The following is a 14,929-nucleotide window of genomic DNA, read 5'->3' as shown; positions in this document are numbered from 1 at the left end:
GTCAATCCGTCACTGCATTGACAGGGATGTGAGGCGCGTGCCTGCCCAGAAAAAGCTGTTGCCGGGGTCCAGAGAACACGCTAACAAGTGCAGCTCTCAACTGGAGGAGGACTTGAGCTCTCCTCCGCCAAAACTCGCACTTTGCAGCGACGACCACAGGGCAATTTGCCAGATATCGGTCAGGCATCGTGGGTAATCTAGGCGTCTGCACAGGCCTCCAATTTCATTTCTACGTTTGGCAATTTGCAACTCGCATTGTCAGTCTAGCAACCCCGTCACACACAGATGCCCAAGATCAAGAGCTTCGCGCCGAGCTGGCTTAACGAGCCTTCTCCGGGGCACAAGTTGTTTGCACAGTCGAGCGACGATGCACGGACTTCAGCTAGCTTGCAGTACGGCAAGAAGCCGAAGCCAGGGCCGCGACGGACCATAGCGCGCAGGGGAACCGAAGTCTTCGTGGCGGTCGGCAAGCAAATTCGATGGGGCGACCTGGCGTATTTGAAGGAGTCGTGGGAGACGAGACACGCGCGTTCCAGTTCCGGATCCCGTATCAAGAAAGAGAGTTCAGACGATCTATTCGGATACGACGACGAAAATGCTGGTAACGAAACGGATGGCTACCGCGTGAGTGAGCCGTCGCTGGGGACCAGATTTTACACTTCCAACGCTAACATTGTCTCCAACATCAGATCATCAAGACACCCGTTGCCGATGATATTCGCCAGCTGGTCATGTCGCCGAATCAGGATCTTCTGGCAGTCCTGACGTCTCATACCGTCCATATCTGCATCCTGCCCGATTCTTCCCATCTGTATGCAAGGGACGCAACGCCCTTCAAGCCCAAGTTCTGGACGCTGGGCCCTACAACTCACGTTACTTCGCGCTCAGCAGTTGTTTCGGTACTGTGGCATCCGCTTGGCGTTAATGGGACAGCGCTTGTTACCGTCACAGAAGATGCCGTGGTTCGCGTTTGGGAATTGTCTACAGCTGACCGCTGGACCTTTGATGCAGCTACCCTCGCCATCGACTTGAAGAGGCTGGCAGATGGGACGTATCTGGATCAGGACTTTAGCACCTCCGTGTCGGCCACGAACAAGGGCTTCTCGCCCGATGCCTTCGACATGGAAGTGGCGGCCGCATGCTTCCCTGCTAGGAGCTCCGGAGGCTGGTCGCCAATGACATTGTGGGTCGCCATGACCGGGGGCGACGTGTACGCCCTATGTCCGCTCCTGCCTCAGCGTTGGGCACCTCCTCCCACCCTCATCCCGTCCTTGTCGGTCTCCATCGTGGCCAGAGTTGCAGCCACGGAGGATGACCCCGAAGCTTCCGCCGAAGCCCGGCTTCTGGCCCAACAACAGCTGGATTGGATGTCAGATCTGGATAATCAGGAGCCGAAAGTTATGGAAAGCGCGCTTAGAGAGACCACAACGGAGATCTACACTCGACCGGCGCGACCTGGCGCGATCCCGAAGCTCCAAGGTCCATTCGAGTTTGAGCTGAATCCCGAAGACGAGCAGGACGATGAGGTTGAGCTAAAGGATATCTACGTCATTGGGGAGAAGGCTAGTGTGGCCGATCTGATGATGGGAGAAGAGGAGGAGCTGGACGTGGACGACGCCGACGGCGAGTCTGGACTGTCTTTGACGGTCATCTGTCTCCTCTCCACCAGCGGACAGGTCAAAATCTGCCTCGACACCGAAGGCGTCGAGGCCCAATGGCTGCCCCCGCGGTCCAAGCATAAGTCAAGGCTATTGGCATCTCCCCAGTCGCCTTCACTACTGACCTTCCAGACCTTCGACACCCTTAAACCAGTAGAGGTCATGCCTGAAAGCTGGCCCATGTTCAGTCAGGACGTTACATCTCGCTACGCGTTCTATATTACGCACCCGGCCGGCATCACTCATGTTTCTCTGGCGCCGTGGATCTTCCGACTAGAGAGCGAGCTTCAAGGAGATTCCGAGGCGGGTGCGGAGTTCCGCATTGATCTGCTCGCCAAAGGGCAAGGGTCAGAGCGGGAGCGCATCTACACCCAGGCTCGCAGTCAGAGTTCTCTGGCGGCAGCCACAGTCATCAGCGATGCGGAGCTCGGCCACTTTCTCTTGTCGGCCACCCATCACAATCCCGTTGTCGTTTTCTTCGACACACCAGTCCGAGAAATGGCACCTAGGGAATCTCCGGCAGCCATCTCTGAGCACTCTGAGATGCCGCAGCCTGAAGTCGGCTGGGAACCACGCCCTCTTTTCCGCGCTTCGGAAGCGCTGGATCGCAGGAGCGAGCTACCGCCATGGATTGACCATCTGAAAACAGGAAAGAGGCGCCCTCTGTTTCAGCAGGAGTTGCGTCTGTCAATGGCGACTCTTGAGGTCTTCACCGACGGACACAAGGTGGTTTCCAACGAGGTCGAGCACATCAATAATGCGGTCGCGGAGCTTTTCAGAAAATGCCAATCGCTCCAGAACGAGCTTAAGCAGCAGTTAGGGAAGGCGAACGAGGTCAAGCACAAGATTGACAGGATTACAGGAGAGGATTCGGCGGATGACGACGGACCCGTCTCGCAGGATGAGCTCGCTCGGGACAGGCTGCGCATAGTCCGGGAGAGGCAAGAGGAGCTTGCAAGCAGAATGGAGAAGTTGAAGCGGAATCTGGGCAGGGCGACGAGCCGGGAGCTCAGCGACAAGGAGCGGGCGTGGGCAGAGGAAGTTCGGGCGCTGGGAGACAGCATCCTGGGCTCCGAGGCGGATCACCTGTCGAAGGCTGCCCCAAGGACTAAGCATGCTTGGAAACGGTTCGACGAGATCAAGGCCCTCCGAGACGCCTTGTTTGCTCAAGCCGAGCAGCTGCAGCGGATCCGAGAGGCCACCGAAGACGACAGTCCCGCCTCACCGGTGCCTAGTCTGAAGATCCCGGCCGAAGTGCGAAGGCAAAAGATGACACAGATCATTGGCCTGTTGGATCGGGAGTCAGCGTTGGTGGATGCTGTGAAAGCTCGTCTCGAGAGGCTCAGCGTTGGGTAGGCCGGGCAGCCAGGGCCGCAGAGCGAAAACAGGTTGACTCGCGAAAGACAAGCAGAGCCCGATGTCCCACGGCACTCGTTGTTTTGATGCACATGAAGAAAAACAGGAAAACCATATGTTTACGTGCAGCCCCGGGACGGATCATGGCCTCTCACTGCATGCCTAGCCTAGGTGTTTGCCCGTCGTCATTCTTCTATGGAGCGAGTCAGCATGCCTAATGCAGGCTACTGTGACACTCATGTCCAATCATTCAGATCGCCAGTCGGCTGCGGTGCCCCCTTGCAGGCAGGCCGGCTCGTATGGCTTGAAGCAAATCATTAAATACCGACAGGGTCAAGATTCTCCCGTTCAAGTTATTTACTCTTCCCACGCCTCCTGCAGCCAACGGTTAGGGCTACAAGCTCTGCAGCCTGCAGTAACTTGTGGGACGGAAACAGGCCTTCGTGCCTTCGTCGGGGCGCACTGGCACCGAACAATGACACACTTCTTCGGAGTCTGCGCCGGACGACCCGTCTGATGTCTGAGGAATGGTGTAACCTGGCAGATTTCCTATCTCAACGGCTGACCACGACTGCCTCCTGCGGTGCCTTGCTTCCACGAACGGCAACACACATGCCCACAATCCGTGCAAAAGAATTGGCTGGCTAGAGCGGACGGACACCGGCCGACCTTTCGGGAGACAGACCTGGCGCCCGGATCACCGTTATTGTTTAGTCGCTGTGGTTGGGTAATGGATGGCTTCTTTCTGCTTCCTGAGTCTGCATACGATACGCGGTTCCGTCTACCAATGGTTCACCGCTCACCGCTCCATGCAAGGACCCTGGCCGTTCAGCGGACCCTCTCCCGTTTTCTTCTAACCGCCTACAGAGCAAGCAGGGACAATGTTAGTGTAGTAATAAGAGGTAAAGTGTGTTTTTCCGGAGCCGTTGTTCATAGTCCCGTGGTCCGGTCACCACTTTCCGATCTCGACCGTGTTGTTTTACCCCTGTCGTGCGGGCTGCTCCATTCATTCGTCATGCAGCCTCACTTTTCGTTGCTGTTGCCGAGTTCTGTGCCACATCGGCGTCTGCACTGCTTTCCTGGGAACGGAGGTGTCTCGCGCTGTCAGCCCGGCTGTTACGAAGCACAAACTCGGGGGGCAAAGGGGAAAGGATGTGTATAAAGATGGGACGCCCATTCCTATCTCGAACTCTCCTTGGGCCACCCATCATCACCTTGTCCTGGTCTGGAACACCAAATGCTAGTGCGTCTCTCCAGCTCTGAATCTTGTCTACTTCCCCGGCAACCGAGTTCACGGTCCGCAATGGCGTCTGGAGGCCCTTCTCCCGCGGTCGACCTGCGTGCTCAGGTCATTGGTGAGTCCTCTGCAGCCCTCGCATGTCCCCTGGCCACTCACATAGCTGACTGCCGTTCTGCAGAGAATTGCGAATTCTTCAGTGGGCGGTATGCCCGCATTTCGCTGGTCATCGCCAAGGAGCCCCTGGGTTCGTTCAAGGCTATTGTGCTGAGGACTGAAAACGGTGTGCGAGATGCACTGCTATCTGAGACAGCGCCATCGTTCTACGAGGCCCTTCAAGCTCTCCATGTCAAATCTGCCGAGGCGGTCCAGAACTACATTGGCACCAACGGCTTTGCTGTCCCGTCCAGCGTCAAGAAGCCAAACTCGAAGCATTTTGGCAGCAGAGACGACGGCCATGAGAGCGATTCGGCCTCGTCCGCCTTGACACTGGACGAGTGCGAGTCGCTGTCCGACAACGAGACTATCTCGGTGACTTCAGTCGGGAGGGAGAAGCGCACTCGTCGCAAGGCTGACCAGTCGGCCAAGACAAGTGCGCCAGAGCACAAGTCGCGACAGGGCCGGCCGAGCTCGCCCTCGCCCTCCTTTTCCACAACCCGAGCGCGTTCTCGGTCGAGCTGCTCCACCTCGTCCGACTCGGAGCTTCATTACGAGGACCCAAGCATCCCGCGTCGTCCGCCCTTCCTCAACGTATTCTCCCAGCGCGTGCCCCCCGGGCCGCCCCAATTCACACCCTCGGGCTCCTTCCCCAGGGGGCCTCCTCCTCCTCCACCTCCACCATCAGGGCCTCTCGGTGATATCTCGACAGTCCCAAGATACATCCCACCCATGCGCCCGATTCCACCCCCTACCTCCTTCACCATCGTGGACAAACGACCACCTCCGCGCGCCCCAGCGATCATGACCATCACCCCAACCTCTACCCCGACCACTCCTCCCACTAACCGGCCCCCGACGACCACCACTACGCAGACGCAACAACACGACATAATCCTCCTCATCCGCTGGCGCTACCACGGCGAGCGCCGCGCCCTCGAGCAGGCAAGCCACATGACGGTCCGCGGCATCCAGCTCGCCGCGCTGAGCTTCGTGCAGCGCCAGGCGGCATTCTTCGCTAACGTGCCGCCCGAGGGCACGCTGGCGCACCGCGTGGCGCTGGCGGGGCTGAAGGCGGCTGTGAGGAGCGTGGTGGTGGACGGAGTGGTGTATGACTTGACGGGGTACGCCGCGGAGGGGGATCTGACGAGACTGGTGGCTGGTTTGTGTGCTTCTTCTTCATCTGGGGCCAGCAAGGCGGACGGGGTGCCGAGGTTTGAGGTGGAGGTGTGGAATGTGGGCGGGAGCGTTGGCGGGCATGGCGAGGGCGTGGTGGGCGGCGTGGGTGTGCCTGTTCGATTGGGGTCGGGGGCTGGTGGGGTGAGTTCTCAGGGTGCCGTGGGCGCTGCATCTCGGATGGTGTTCCCGCCACCTCCGGGGGTGTTCCCAAACTAGGCACGAGAGATGGAATGGTGTGTAGGCGAGGAAATGAGGCGGAAAGAGATCGGCTGAAGGATCAGCAAGGTATCGGAAAGTGAGGCGTCACCCTGACGCCGGGTCCGGGGATGTATGAGATGATCAACACCGGGATTACACCATCATCACTATTGAGGTCGGAACATCAATGCACACAGACACGAATCACTTAGGCTGCTTGTGACGGCAGAGGGGCCCCGAAGGAAAACATGGCCTTGTTTCAACGCCCTCGCGATGAGTCTGTTTTCTTACCAACTTCTATCTGCGTCTTGCTATCCCCTTTTACAACACCATTCTGATGGCATCTCAACCCAGCCCAATCAGCCCCGTCATATCATCTTCCTATTTGTTTTTTTGCTTTCCCTTCATCGGAGAGACAGAGATAGGCAAAGCTCACTGTGCCGTGCAACATGTAAAGCTAAGGTCTCACCTCCTGCAACAGACGCGGGAGGAGATGGGAGTGAAAAATCCGGTTTCTCCAGTACTGGCACACATATTCAGATAGACTCTATAATGTTAAGGTAGTGTGTACCCATATCCGTGGTTCCCGTCCTCCCCATAGGACCGCATGCCGAGATGCCGCTCACGGGTGGTTCAATTTCTTAACCTGTTTCAGCTTCTTCGTCCAAGGCAGGTCTTGCGACCATGGCGGCCAATCTCAAAGCTGAGTAGATTCGAGGGTTTGCCCGAGACTGCTCGATTGCCTCCTTTTCAGATAGTCTTCACAAGAATACGTCATCAGATAGCGTGCTGATGCCGCGAGAACAATGTAGTACAAGGAAACTCGAGTTATCCGGAGTGTGGAAGACGAAAGTATCAATGAGACGATCCAGTTCCGTAATGATCATTCCTGATATCGCCCACCACCCCATTCAGCTCGTCCAGCTCGTTCAGCTCGCTCTTTTCGCTCTCAGCTCTCAGTTCTCAGCGCAGCAACAGAACCCCGGAATTTTTCCGCGGAAAGATCTTCCCAGCGGGTACCTCAACCGGAAACGTAGAAGTCTTCACTTCAGCATAGCCAGGCATCCAAGAAGACAAGCCGAGTCATCCCGGACCCGGGTGCCGCTGAATATAGCTCGTCTCAGTTACATGCGTGCACACATTGCAACGTCCAGTCATCCCAGTCCTACTGCCGTGAACATTTTTGAGAAGCCCTTCTTGACCGGTACGACCTTCCACTCGTTGCCTTGTATCCCTCATGACGACGCCCTGAGATTATGTTCGTCCCCAACCAACACCATCTCGCCATAACCTACCCCCGTGGACATCACGGGGCATCTCGAGGGAGACGATACTGTTCATCGCAAGGCAAATTTGCACTTCCACAGCCTGCCAATTACGAGAAAGCTCTAAACGTAATCTCTGAAACATGGTGTGCCTCGTGTAAGAAGACGACGAAAGACATGTGCCATTCGACGGATAGGAGACCACCATGCTTTGGTGAAAACCGCATCCCAAGACAAAGCATTGCAACTGCAGCCTCGCACCAGATTTCCCCGGCCGACTGGACAGCCTGAGGTGAATGTGCCATTGTCGATCCTATTTGCAAACTCAGGGACAGGCCCCGAGGCTACCAAGCCAAAGATCAGCGGCTGGGAACTCCCCAACCGGTTTCTCCTCCAGCTCGGCATTTGCAGAGCATCAGCCCTGCGGCAAGCCGGAGCTTGTGATTGATGGATTGGCACAACTGCAGCTGCAGGATAGCATCCGGGAATAACAACGGGCTGTGGATTGGCACTTGGTGAGGTGAGGCTGTCTAGCTTCGTTGGGTAAGACAACAGTAAATAGAATCACACTAGATACTCCGAATGTCCTTTGCTGGGCAGATGCAGATGGCTTCGTGGCTTGGGAACCTAAATCGTTCGCAAGGGAACTTCCAGCCCTTCGTCTGGCGCAAGGCTCATTACCACTCCAGACTCAACCAGAGTGGGGCAAAAGAAGTCTCAAAATCCAATTCAGGGAAGGAGCAGCGCACCGCTCAACGGGCAGCAAGCTCGCAGGTGTTAAAAATCATCCTCTCGACGTCCTTAACGTTACCGCTTTTTAACAGATTGGTCGTTCGTGATACATCAATTCCAACGCCAGCGCGCAATTGATCGAACTTTTCCAAACTCGATTGGAACTCCAATTCAATACTGACATTTGGCACACTCTACCAGCTCTTGTCCCGTCTTTGCCACAAAGGACCTGCTATGACCAAGTACTTGCTCAAACATCATTTTATTACCTGCCCCTCTCTATATATAATCATCATCTCCAAAGCCCCTTGACCCCATCAGCGGTCATGCATGGGATCCAACAAGACAGAACAGAGAAAGCATATGTGCTGTGCGGGACGTACACGTTCAAAGACCACTGACTTTGTCAGACAAACCGACACCTTTCTTTCCTCTTAACCCAATCTATGATTATAGGTTCACCAACCACAAACGCCGTTGATATGCCTGACGTCAAGCGCCATGATTCCCGAAACAACGGGCGATCCGCGATACAATCACTTTTCTCAAGAACACAAAACACCTCTTCATATACCTGTCCCACCACCCCTCCCCCCCCCCTCCTCTTCCTCTTTCCCCAACACCCTTAGTATCATCATCCCGTCTAGTAGATGCCCTGGGTCCTATACTGGAAGGTATCATAACTGTTCCATCGTCAGCAACCCAAATAACCCCTATAAGACAAAGTGACTCACAGTCGTGTGTAATAACTGCCAAGCGACTTGCCAATGAGATCCGTCTCAACAAACTGCTCGGCCTCGTCGGCGCTCAACTGCAGTTGGAACCGCTGTCTCAGCGCCGCCGTGACCTGCGTGACACCGGCCCCGAAGCAGGGCATCTTGGACTCGCGGCCCATCATGGCCACCAGGTCAATGATGTTGTCTGCAGAGCGGCGGAGGGCTGGATTAACCTCGAAGATTAGTTGCCATGATTATTAGAGGATAGCAGAGCTCGAACACAGCAGAACATACCCTGAAACGCCTGCTTGCAGAGCCTCTTGTAATCCTCATAATCCTGCGACCCCACGCCGCCCAGCACATCGACATACTCATACGTCAGCTTGAACGGCGCCGCCTCGAACCCGACCGAGCCCGGCGAGTTGGACAGCATGAACCCAAAGTCAATGTGGATGATATGCCCCTCGTTGTCAATGAGCACATTCCCGTTGTGCCTGTCTTTGAGCTGAAGGACATACGAGATGACGCTGTACGCCGCCAGGGACCGCTTGAAGGCGTCCACGCCCGCCCGGTATGCCTCGCTCTCCGGACTGCCAAACGCCTTGACGAAGTGGTCCTTGAGCGTTGCGATCCGCCGGCGCGGGTTCTGCCCAGCCTCGATGGACGCGAGGGTCAAGCTGCGCTTGATCGAGTGCAGCGACACGCCGTTGGCGATGGTCTCGATCAGGCCCGACGACTCCCCCGTGACCAGGATGCGCATGAGCTTGACCCACACGGGCACGCCCGCGTCGACCCAGATCTTGTGGCAGACCCGGATCAGCTGGCAGGCGAAGGCCTCCTGACGGAGGTCCGACCCCGTCTTGACGATGACGCTCACGAGGTCCCAGTTCTTCATCCAGCCGTACGGAGACGACTTGCGGATCCGCTCCTTTTTGGTCTCCCACGCTTCGCCAAAGACGGCCGCGCTGGGGTCATCGCGGTCGCCTTTGCGCTGGAGACCGCCCGTCTTGATGTCGTTCTCCATCCTGTCGATGCCAGCATTGGCGTTGAGATTAGGTTCTACGGCGGCGTCGTCGCCGCCTTCGGCTCCATTAGCCTCCGTCGTTGATGCCGAGGCCGCGGCTGCCTGCGCCTTGGCCATGATTATGTCAAAGGTTGGCCCCTGCCCATCGTCGAGATCAAAGCTTTGTTCTTCCAGGCTCTGCATGCTCGAGATAATGCGGGCCCTGATGGCTGCTACCTCGTGCCGCGGCCGCTTGCCGCTTGTTGCGTCTAGTTGCGCGAGCATCTGTGACGCAGTCCGCATGTGGATCGCGAGCGCCGAGAAGTCCGGTTGGTCGACCGAATTATTGCGTGGGTTGCTGAGTGTCAATCTTCTCCTGTTGATGGAAGTGCTTGGTGACTCGGATGAGCCGCCCGAGCTGCGCGGCGGCGTCTTGTCGGCAGCAGCAGCAGGTGCTGGCGTGCTTGTACCGGAAAGATGCAGAGAGGAGACCGATTGCGTCGGCCTTGGCCCAAAGAAACCGTCATCCGACGGCCTGACCAAGGGCGAGCTCCCCAAATCCCCGGATGCAGGCTCAAAGACACTATCGACAACCAGCTCCGGCGTCCGGGACGCAGGTGGTATGCTCGGGGAGTCGGACAGGTCGAATATCCGCCTTCGTGATCCTTGTTCCGCCAACAGAGTGGTGAGTAGCCTCTGGTTGTCCTGGGTCTCCGGATCGAAGGTAAAGTCGTCGCGGAGAATCTCCACCATCAGCAAGTACGGAACTTTCTCGGCGCTGTTTAACACAGTTGCCTCGGCCGGGTTAAGGCGGACTATCCTGTGGTGGCGGCTCTTGGACGGGGAGCCATCCGCGAGATCTGGAGGGCATATGACAGGAATATCCACCTCGGCCGGGAGATCCCGCGCAATCAGCGCCAACTCGGCACGCAGCGCGCTCAGGCGAGCCGGTTTGGGTACCACGACGAGACGATTAGATATGTTTTCCAGCGCTGTTAAAAAGGCCGTTTGACACCGGAAGTAATTCTGCCGGAGCAACTGTGTCTTTTGCTGGTTAGTCATCTCGTCCTGGCTTAGGAGCGTCTTGACGCCATGCGAATGTTTCCGAGACAAGGTCTCCGAGGGCCGTAGGCCGGCCGACACGGGTGTGGTTGGTCTCGAAACCAGACGAGGCCTGGAATCCGGCAGGGGCAGTGAGGCAGAACTGAGGCGCGCTTCTAGGGCCAGACCTTCAAGGCGGGTGGGCATGTCTGCATCCTCACGCTCCCGTGGCGCGGGTTCAGCGGCCTTGGACTTTGAAGTCGGCCGACTCGCCCTTGCCGGTATTTTGCCCTTGCCCAGCGACTTGTGTGGGCTCTCATGAGTCCTGCCCTCCTGGGCACTCGCGGCGCGCACATCCTTTGGGCGCTTCGACCGGGTGCTGGCCGCAGTAACGGTGTGTGCCCGGGTTGGCACAGTTTTATTCGCAGCGACGGCGGGTTCGGATATTGTCTCGATGACGGGGCGCGGTTTTCGGGCCTGGGCGACGGCAAGAGGCCCCGCCCACTGAGGGAGGATGGGGCAGGCGATGCTCGCGAGGACGAAGCTCCCCAAAACAGTAACAGGCAAAACGTTCTCGGTGATCTTTTCGTGCCTTGCAATCTCTGAAAGTCCGAACACAACGTGCTGCACCTTGTTGTACACCCGCCGACAAGTCTTGAACGCCTCGGTCTGGGGATTCGACGACAGATGGTGTAGGTAGGTTTGGAACAGCCAGAAGGTCTGCGGAGGGATTATCAGCGCCTGTGGTCGAAACTGCAAGCGCATTAGGGGGCGACCAACCAGTAGCGCAGCAGTGACCGACTCCTCACACAGGTCCAGCAAGAACTCTTCCAAGGCCATCGACTCGTTGTCGAGGCTGATGACTAAGTGGCATAGCTGGGGGAGGAAGAATTCGATGTCCTCGTAGGGGAACTGGCGAAGCTTGCTGCAGAGGACATAGTGAATCCCTATGTGATCTGCATAGCGCCTACATGCAGAACATTCAGTCAGCGTTGAACCAGCCAGGGGGACGGATGGGGAAATCGGTCGGGGACACGAACGAGAGGTACGAGACGGAGAGGAAGGGGTTCTGGTTGAAGACATCGCTCTCGAGGAACCGCTTCAGCAAGTCCCAAGACATTGGTTGCGGCGGCGCTTGGACGGAAGCGGGAGCGGGAGGATCGAGCTCGATATCAGACGGTGGTGGGGGAAGGGCGCAGCAGCAGACTCATGTCCTCGTCGGCCTTCTCATTGGCGCTCGGCTTCGATGGTAGCGGATCCAGACACAGGCAAGAGCAGCAGCATGGCTGCCTTGGGAAGATGCGTTCCGAGGTTCCAGACCGGGAAGGGCTCGCAGATGCTTGATGCGTCGCGTCGGAAAGGTCATTACTGTGTAGTTATCCGCAGGAGTTGAGGACAACTGGGCCAAAGCACCAATGGGACGCTAGACAGGGGTCGACTCCGTCGTCCTCCGCAGCGCTCCTCGTTTTTGTCCAAGTATGGTGCCCCACCTGCCGATTCTCTGTCCCGGCATCTCAAATTCCGTACCCGGTGCCGTTGACTTCCCCCCTTTACCCCAGTAATAATCGCATTATTGAGAAAAATGTCGCGAAGGCAAGTCATGCATCCCATCGAGCGGTCATATCACTAGCTGCGAACTCATTCGTGAGTTGTCGCATGCTAGCGAACTTAGGGTTTAACTTAACCTCAGAGGCTCGGACCGAGACAAGAAAGTCGGAGAACCCACCGAGCTGAAGCAGACATTCAGCCAGCCAGCCGTTGCTTGTTTACTCTACAGCACAGAAAAGAACTCTTTCTTTATTTTTTTGTTTATACCCTTTCCAATCTGTCTTTCTTCTTTCTCTTCGGTCGTTTCCATTCTCAAGACCAAGTAGATTATGCAGGACTGAACTGCCATGTCCCGCACTACTACGATGATCAGGGCAGGCTTGTTCAGGGGTCGTTCAGGGGGGCTGCAATGTTCAGAATCAACATGGATTACAAAGTCACTCAGATTCCTTCTCTTCTTCTCCCACAACCCAGCCTTCCTACCTCGATGGTCTGATTGTCCGGTGAACCAAACAGATAGTTTCCGTTGCCGAGTCCACTGCCCCTGCCTTCTCCGCTTCTTGGGTTTGACCCTCTGTGACCTCCACGTCAGCCAAACAAAGCCCCTCGGATTCCTCGGATTCATTCAACACATTTGGATGTACTCACCTTATACTTGACCCTCTCAGTTCCGTCCGGGATCTGGACAATTTCGTGTTGGATTTGGTAGCCCAACGCGGGCAGCACCTTTGCCCACACGAGCCAGTACGCCGTCCCAATGACCAGCAGACTGGTGCCGAGGGTGGGGACCACATAGAACGGCACATGTTCGAAGAAGTCGTTCTTGATGAATGGCGGGGCCTGCACAAACAGCAGCGAAACAATCCAAAAGATGGTCAGGAGCGGCGAGTTGCGAAACGTCGTCCGCTGCTCGGCCCACCGCTCTGACGGGCGCAAAGTTGAGGTAAACCAGCCCGGCAGCGAGGAAGACTGGTATGTGTCAGCATCAGCAGGATAGATGCGGAGGTATGATGCTTGCCCTTGATCCAGTTGCTGCTGTAGATAAAGACATTGGTGACGAATACGTATACGTCCGTGGTGTGCGACCCGAGGATCAGCGCACAAGTAGAGATCCAGTGCAGGAAGATAGCCCCGGAGGGCGCATTGAACGGCCAGTTCGAGGCCCAAAACCGAGCCCACGGCAGCACGCTCTCCTTGGCTAGCTCTTGTTTCACGCGCGGCATGGCGAAGGACTGCGCAAACACATTCCCCGGCGCCGAGAGACTGATGAAGAAGGGCACGACCCGAGTCATGAAGACACTCTCGCCCCACACATTCCGAAAGAACTGGGCCGCCACGACAACCCTCGAGTTGGCAATCTCTTCCTTGCTCATGGCGGCAAACTGTGACTATCAGTAAATGCATCATGGAACGGTATGCTGGTGCTCGAACACTCACGTATGAGACGCTGGCCAGCACATAAAGCACCGTCACCGCCGAGTCAGCAATGAGTGCCGCCCTCCGCAGCGTCTTGGGGGCGTTCCGGACCTCTGTTAGAACCTGTACTCAGTCGTTAGTCGTCCCGTTTCTCCCCAGCTGAGTCCGGCTGCACCCACATAATCGGCATTCTCGCACCCGCCGTAGGATTACAGCACCTGGAGCAGAGCAAGCAAGTAACCGCCCGCGGCCCCGGCCGAATAATCGTCGCCGGTTCTCGACCAGCCGGGCCCCTGGAAACTTCGAGAAGTTATCGGGCCTGGGTGCCGCCGTCCTGCCGGCGAGAGCAGCAAATCCCGTACAGACGACCAAGCTGAGCAGCACGAGCTTGAAAGCGCCAAAGCCGTTGCTCAGCCAAATTCCCCACCGTGGGGCAAACGAGTGTATCAAACAAACCACTGGGTGTGTCAGTTTGCGTTCAGGGCACATTGGGTGTGGTGGTAGTTGAGCTTACCCGTAACGGCAGCAATGGAGATTCCTCTGTTTAGCCAACTGCCATCTTGAGCGTTCAGTGTCGCAGCGCGCAGTAGATAGCTGCTGAAGCTTATGCTGTTACCGGTCGAGATGGCGAAGAGCGCGAACTGGACTGCTTGGGGGTGAGCGTGCGATAGGGACTTCGATGTTGGTATGCTGCGTACTGATTGGCAAATATACAAGTAGCCAGATACCATGGCCGCTGGTATATTCGTTCTAGCTGAACAGAGAACATGCTGTCAACGAAGATTCAAGCTTGGAACAAAGCCCGCCATGACTCACATATAGACTTTCTCTCCTCCTGAACGTGGCAGAGCAGCGCCATACTCTAAGCTTAATTATTTAGATATAGCTCGAAAAGCTACGAATAGATCTCGCAGCAGCAAGGTATAGGATTTTCAATTTACAGGAGCTCGTGCTTCCTATATGCTAAGTCCTAGGATGAGTCCTAATGAGTGCAGCGCAATTACTATAGAATCTATAGCTTATTTACTCTCTCTATAGTTAGTTAGTTATAGCTTTTACTAATTTAATACTTACTAGAAGAAAGAAAAAATGAGAGAGTTTTTAGCTTTCTTTGGCCTCAGTTTTAACTACATAATATTCCAGAGTGTTCTTTCTTACCCGACTAGCTAGATTAGCTAGGTTGCTAACTCCCGTGAGGATCCTTAATTGATGTCCTTATCTGTATTATTCGAAGCTACATCACGACCTGATAGCTTCACCTTTCCATAGCACGTCTTCAATTTCCCGCATATATCTTCAGCTCTAATCCTGGATAGGTAAGGATGAGTCGAGCGACTCATCAGCCTTAAATTCAATGCTTTAGTGGATTTGACGAATTGGGCAAGGAATTTAGTATTACCCCCAGTGGCCCATCTGCCGTCTTG

At 56.1% G+C, this 14,929-nt stretch overlaps 5 protein-coding genes across 5 annotated transcripts; 3 read left to right on the top strand and 2 right to left on the bottom strand.

Annotated features, from left to right (window-relative positions):
* Positions 1-285: 285 nt before the first annotated feature.
* N657DRAFT_681382 (uncharacterized protein) lies at positions 286-3,014 on the top strand (the record flags this gene model as incomplete). Its single annotated transcript, XM_062796378.1, has 2 exons — positions 286-624; positions 690-3,014. The coding sequence occupies 2 exons, from the start codon at positions 286-288 to the stop codon at positions 3,012-3,014; spliced, it is 2,664 nt and encodes an 887-aa protein (XP_062647036.1).
* A 1,303-nt stretch (positions 3,015-4,317) lies between these two features.
* N657DRAFT_681381 (uncharacterized protein) lies at positions 4,318-5,802 on the top strand (the record flags this gene model as incomplete). The annotated part of the gene is made up of 2 exons (XM_062796377.1): positions 4,318-4,369; positions 4,433-5,802. 2 exons carry the CDS (start codon positions 4,318-4,320, stop codon positions 5,800-5,802), a joined length of 1,422 nt encoding a protein of 473 aa, XP_062647035.1.
* Positions 5,803-6,462: 660 nt separating this feature from the next.
* Positions 6,463-7,210, top strand: N657DRAFT_454012 (uncharacterized protein). The gene has a single exon (XM_062787461.1). The coding sequence runs from the start codon at positions 6,577-6,579 to the stop codon at positions 7,072-7,074; it is 498 nt and encodes a 165-aa protein (XP_062647034.1). The 5' UTR covers positions 6,463-6,576; the 3' UTR covers positions 7,075-7,210.
* Positions 7,211-8,380: 1,170 nt separating this feature from the next.
* On the bottom strand, positions 8,381-11,945 carry N657DRAFT_646013 (uncharacterized protein). Its single transcript, XM_062793049.1, has 5 exons — positions 11,582-11,945; positions 11,322-11,508; positions 8,792-11,261; positions 8,516-8,720; positions 8,381-8,464 (listed from the first exon to the last, which is right to left on the bottom strand). The coding sequence occupies exons 1-5, from the start codon at positions 11,659-11,661 to the stop codon at positions 8,425-8,427; spliced, it is 2,982 nt and encodes a 993-aa protein (XP_062647033.1). The 5' UTR covers positions 11,662-11,945; the 3' UTR covers positions 8,381-8,424.
* A 130-nt stretch (positions 11,946-12,075) lies between these two features.
* On the bottom strand, positions 12,076-14,364 carry N657DRAFT_672263 (uncharacterized protein; the record flags this gene model as incomplete). The annotated part of the gene is made up of 8 exons (XM_062795630.1): positions 12,076-12,493; positions 12,573-12,663; positions 12,738-13,058; positions 13,154-13,471; positions 13,527-13,628; positions 13,704-13,963; positions 14,020-14,202; positions 14,322-14,364. 8 exons carry the CDS (start codon positions 14,362-14,364, stop codon positions 12,474-12,476), a joined length of 1,338 nt encoding a protein of 445 aa, XP_062647032.1. The 3' UTR covers positions 12,076-12,473.
* Positions 14,365-14,929: the final 565 nt, after the last annotated feature.

Source organism: Parathielavia appendiculata, assembly GCF_033297405.1.
Source record: "Parathielavia appendiculata strain CBS 731.68 unplaced genomic scaffold N657scaffold_7, whole genome shotgun sequence".
Classification (NCBI taxonomy): Eukaryota; Fungi; Ascomycota; class Sordariomycetes; order Sordariales; family Chaetomiaceae; genus Parathielavia; species Parathielavia appendiculata.
The sequence above is the reverse complement of the archived record's forward strand: the minus strand, read 5'-3'. Positions and strand labels throughout refer to the sequence as shown.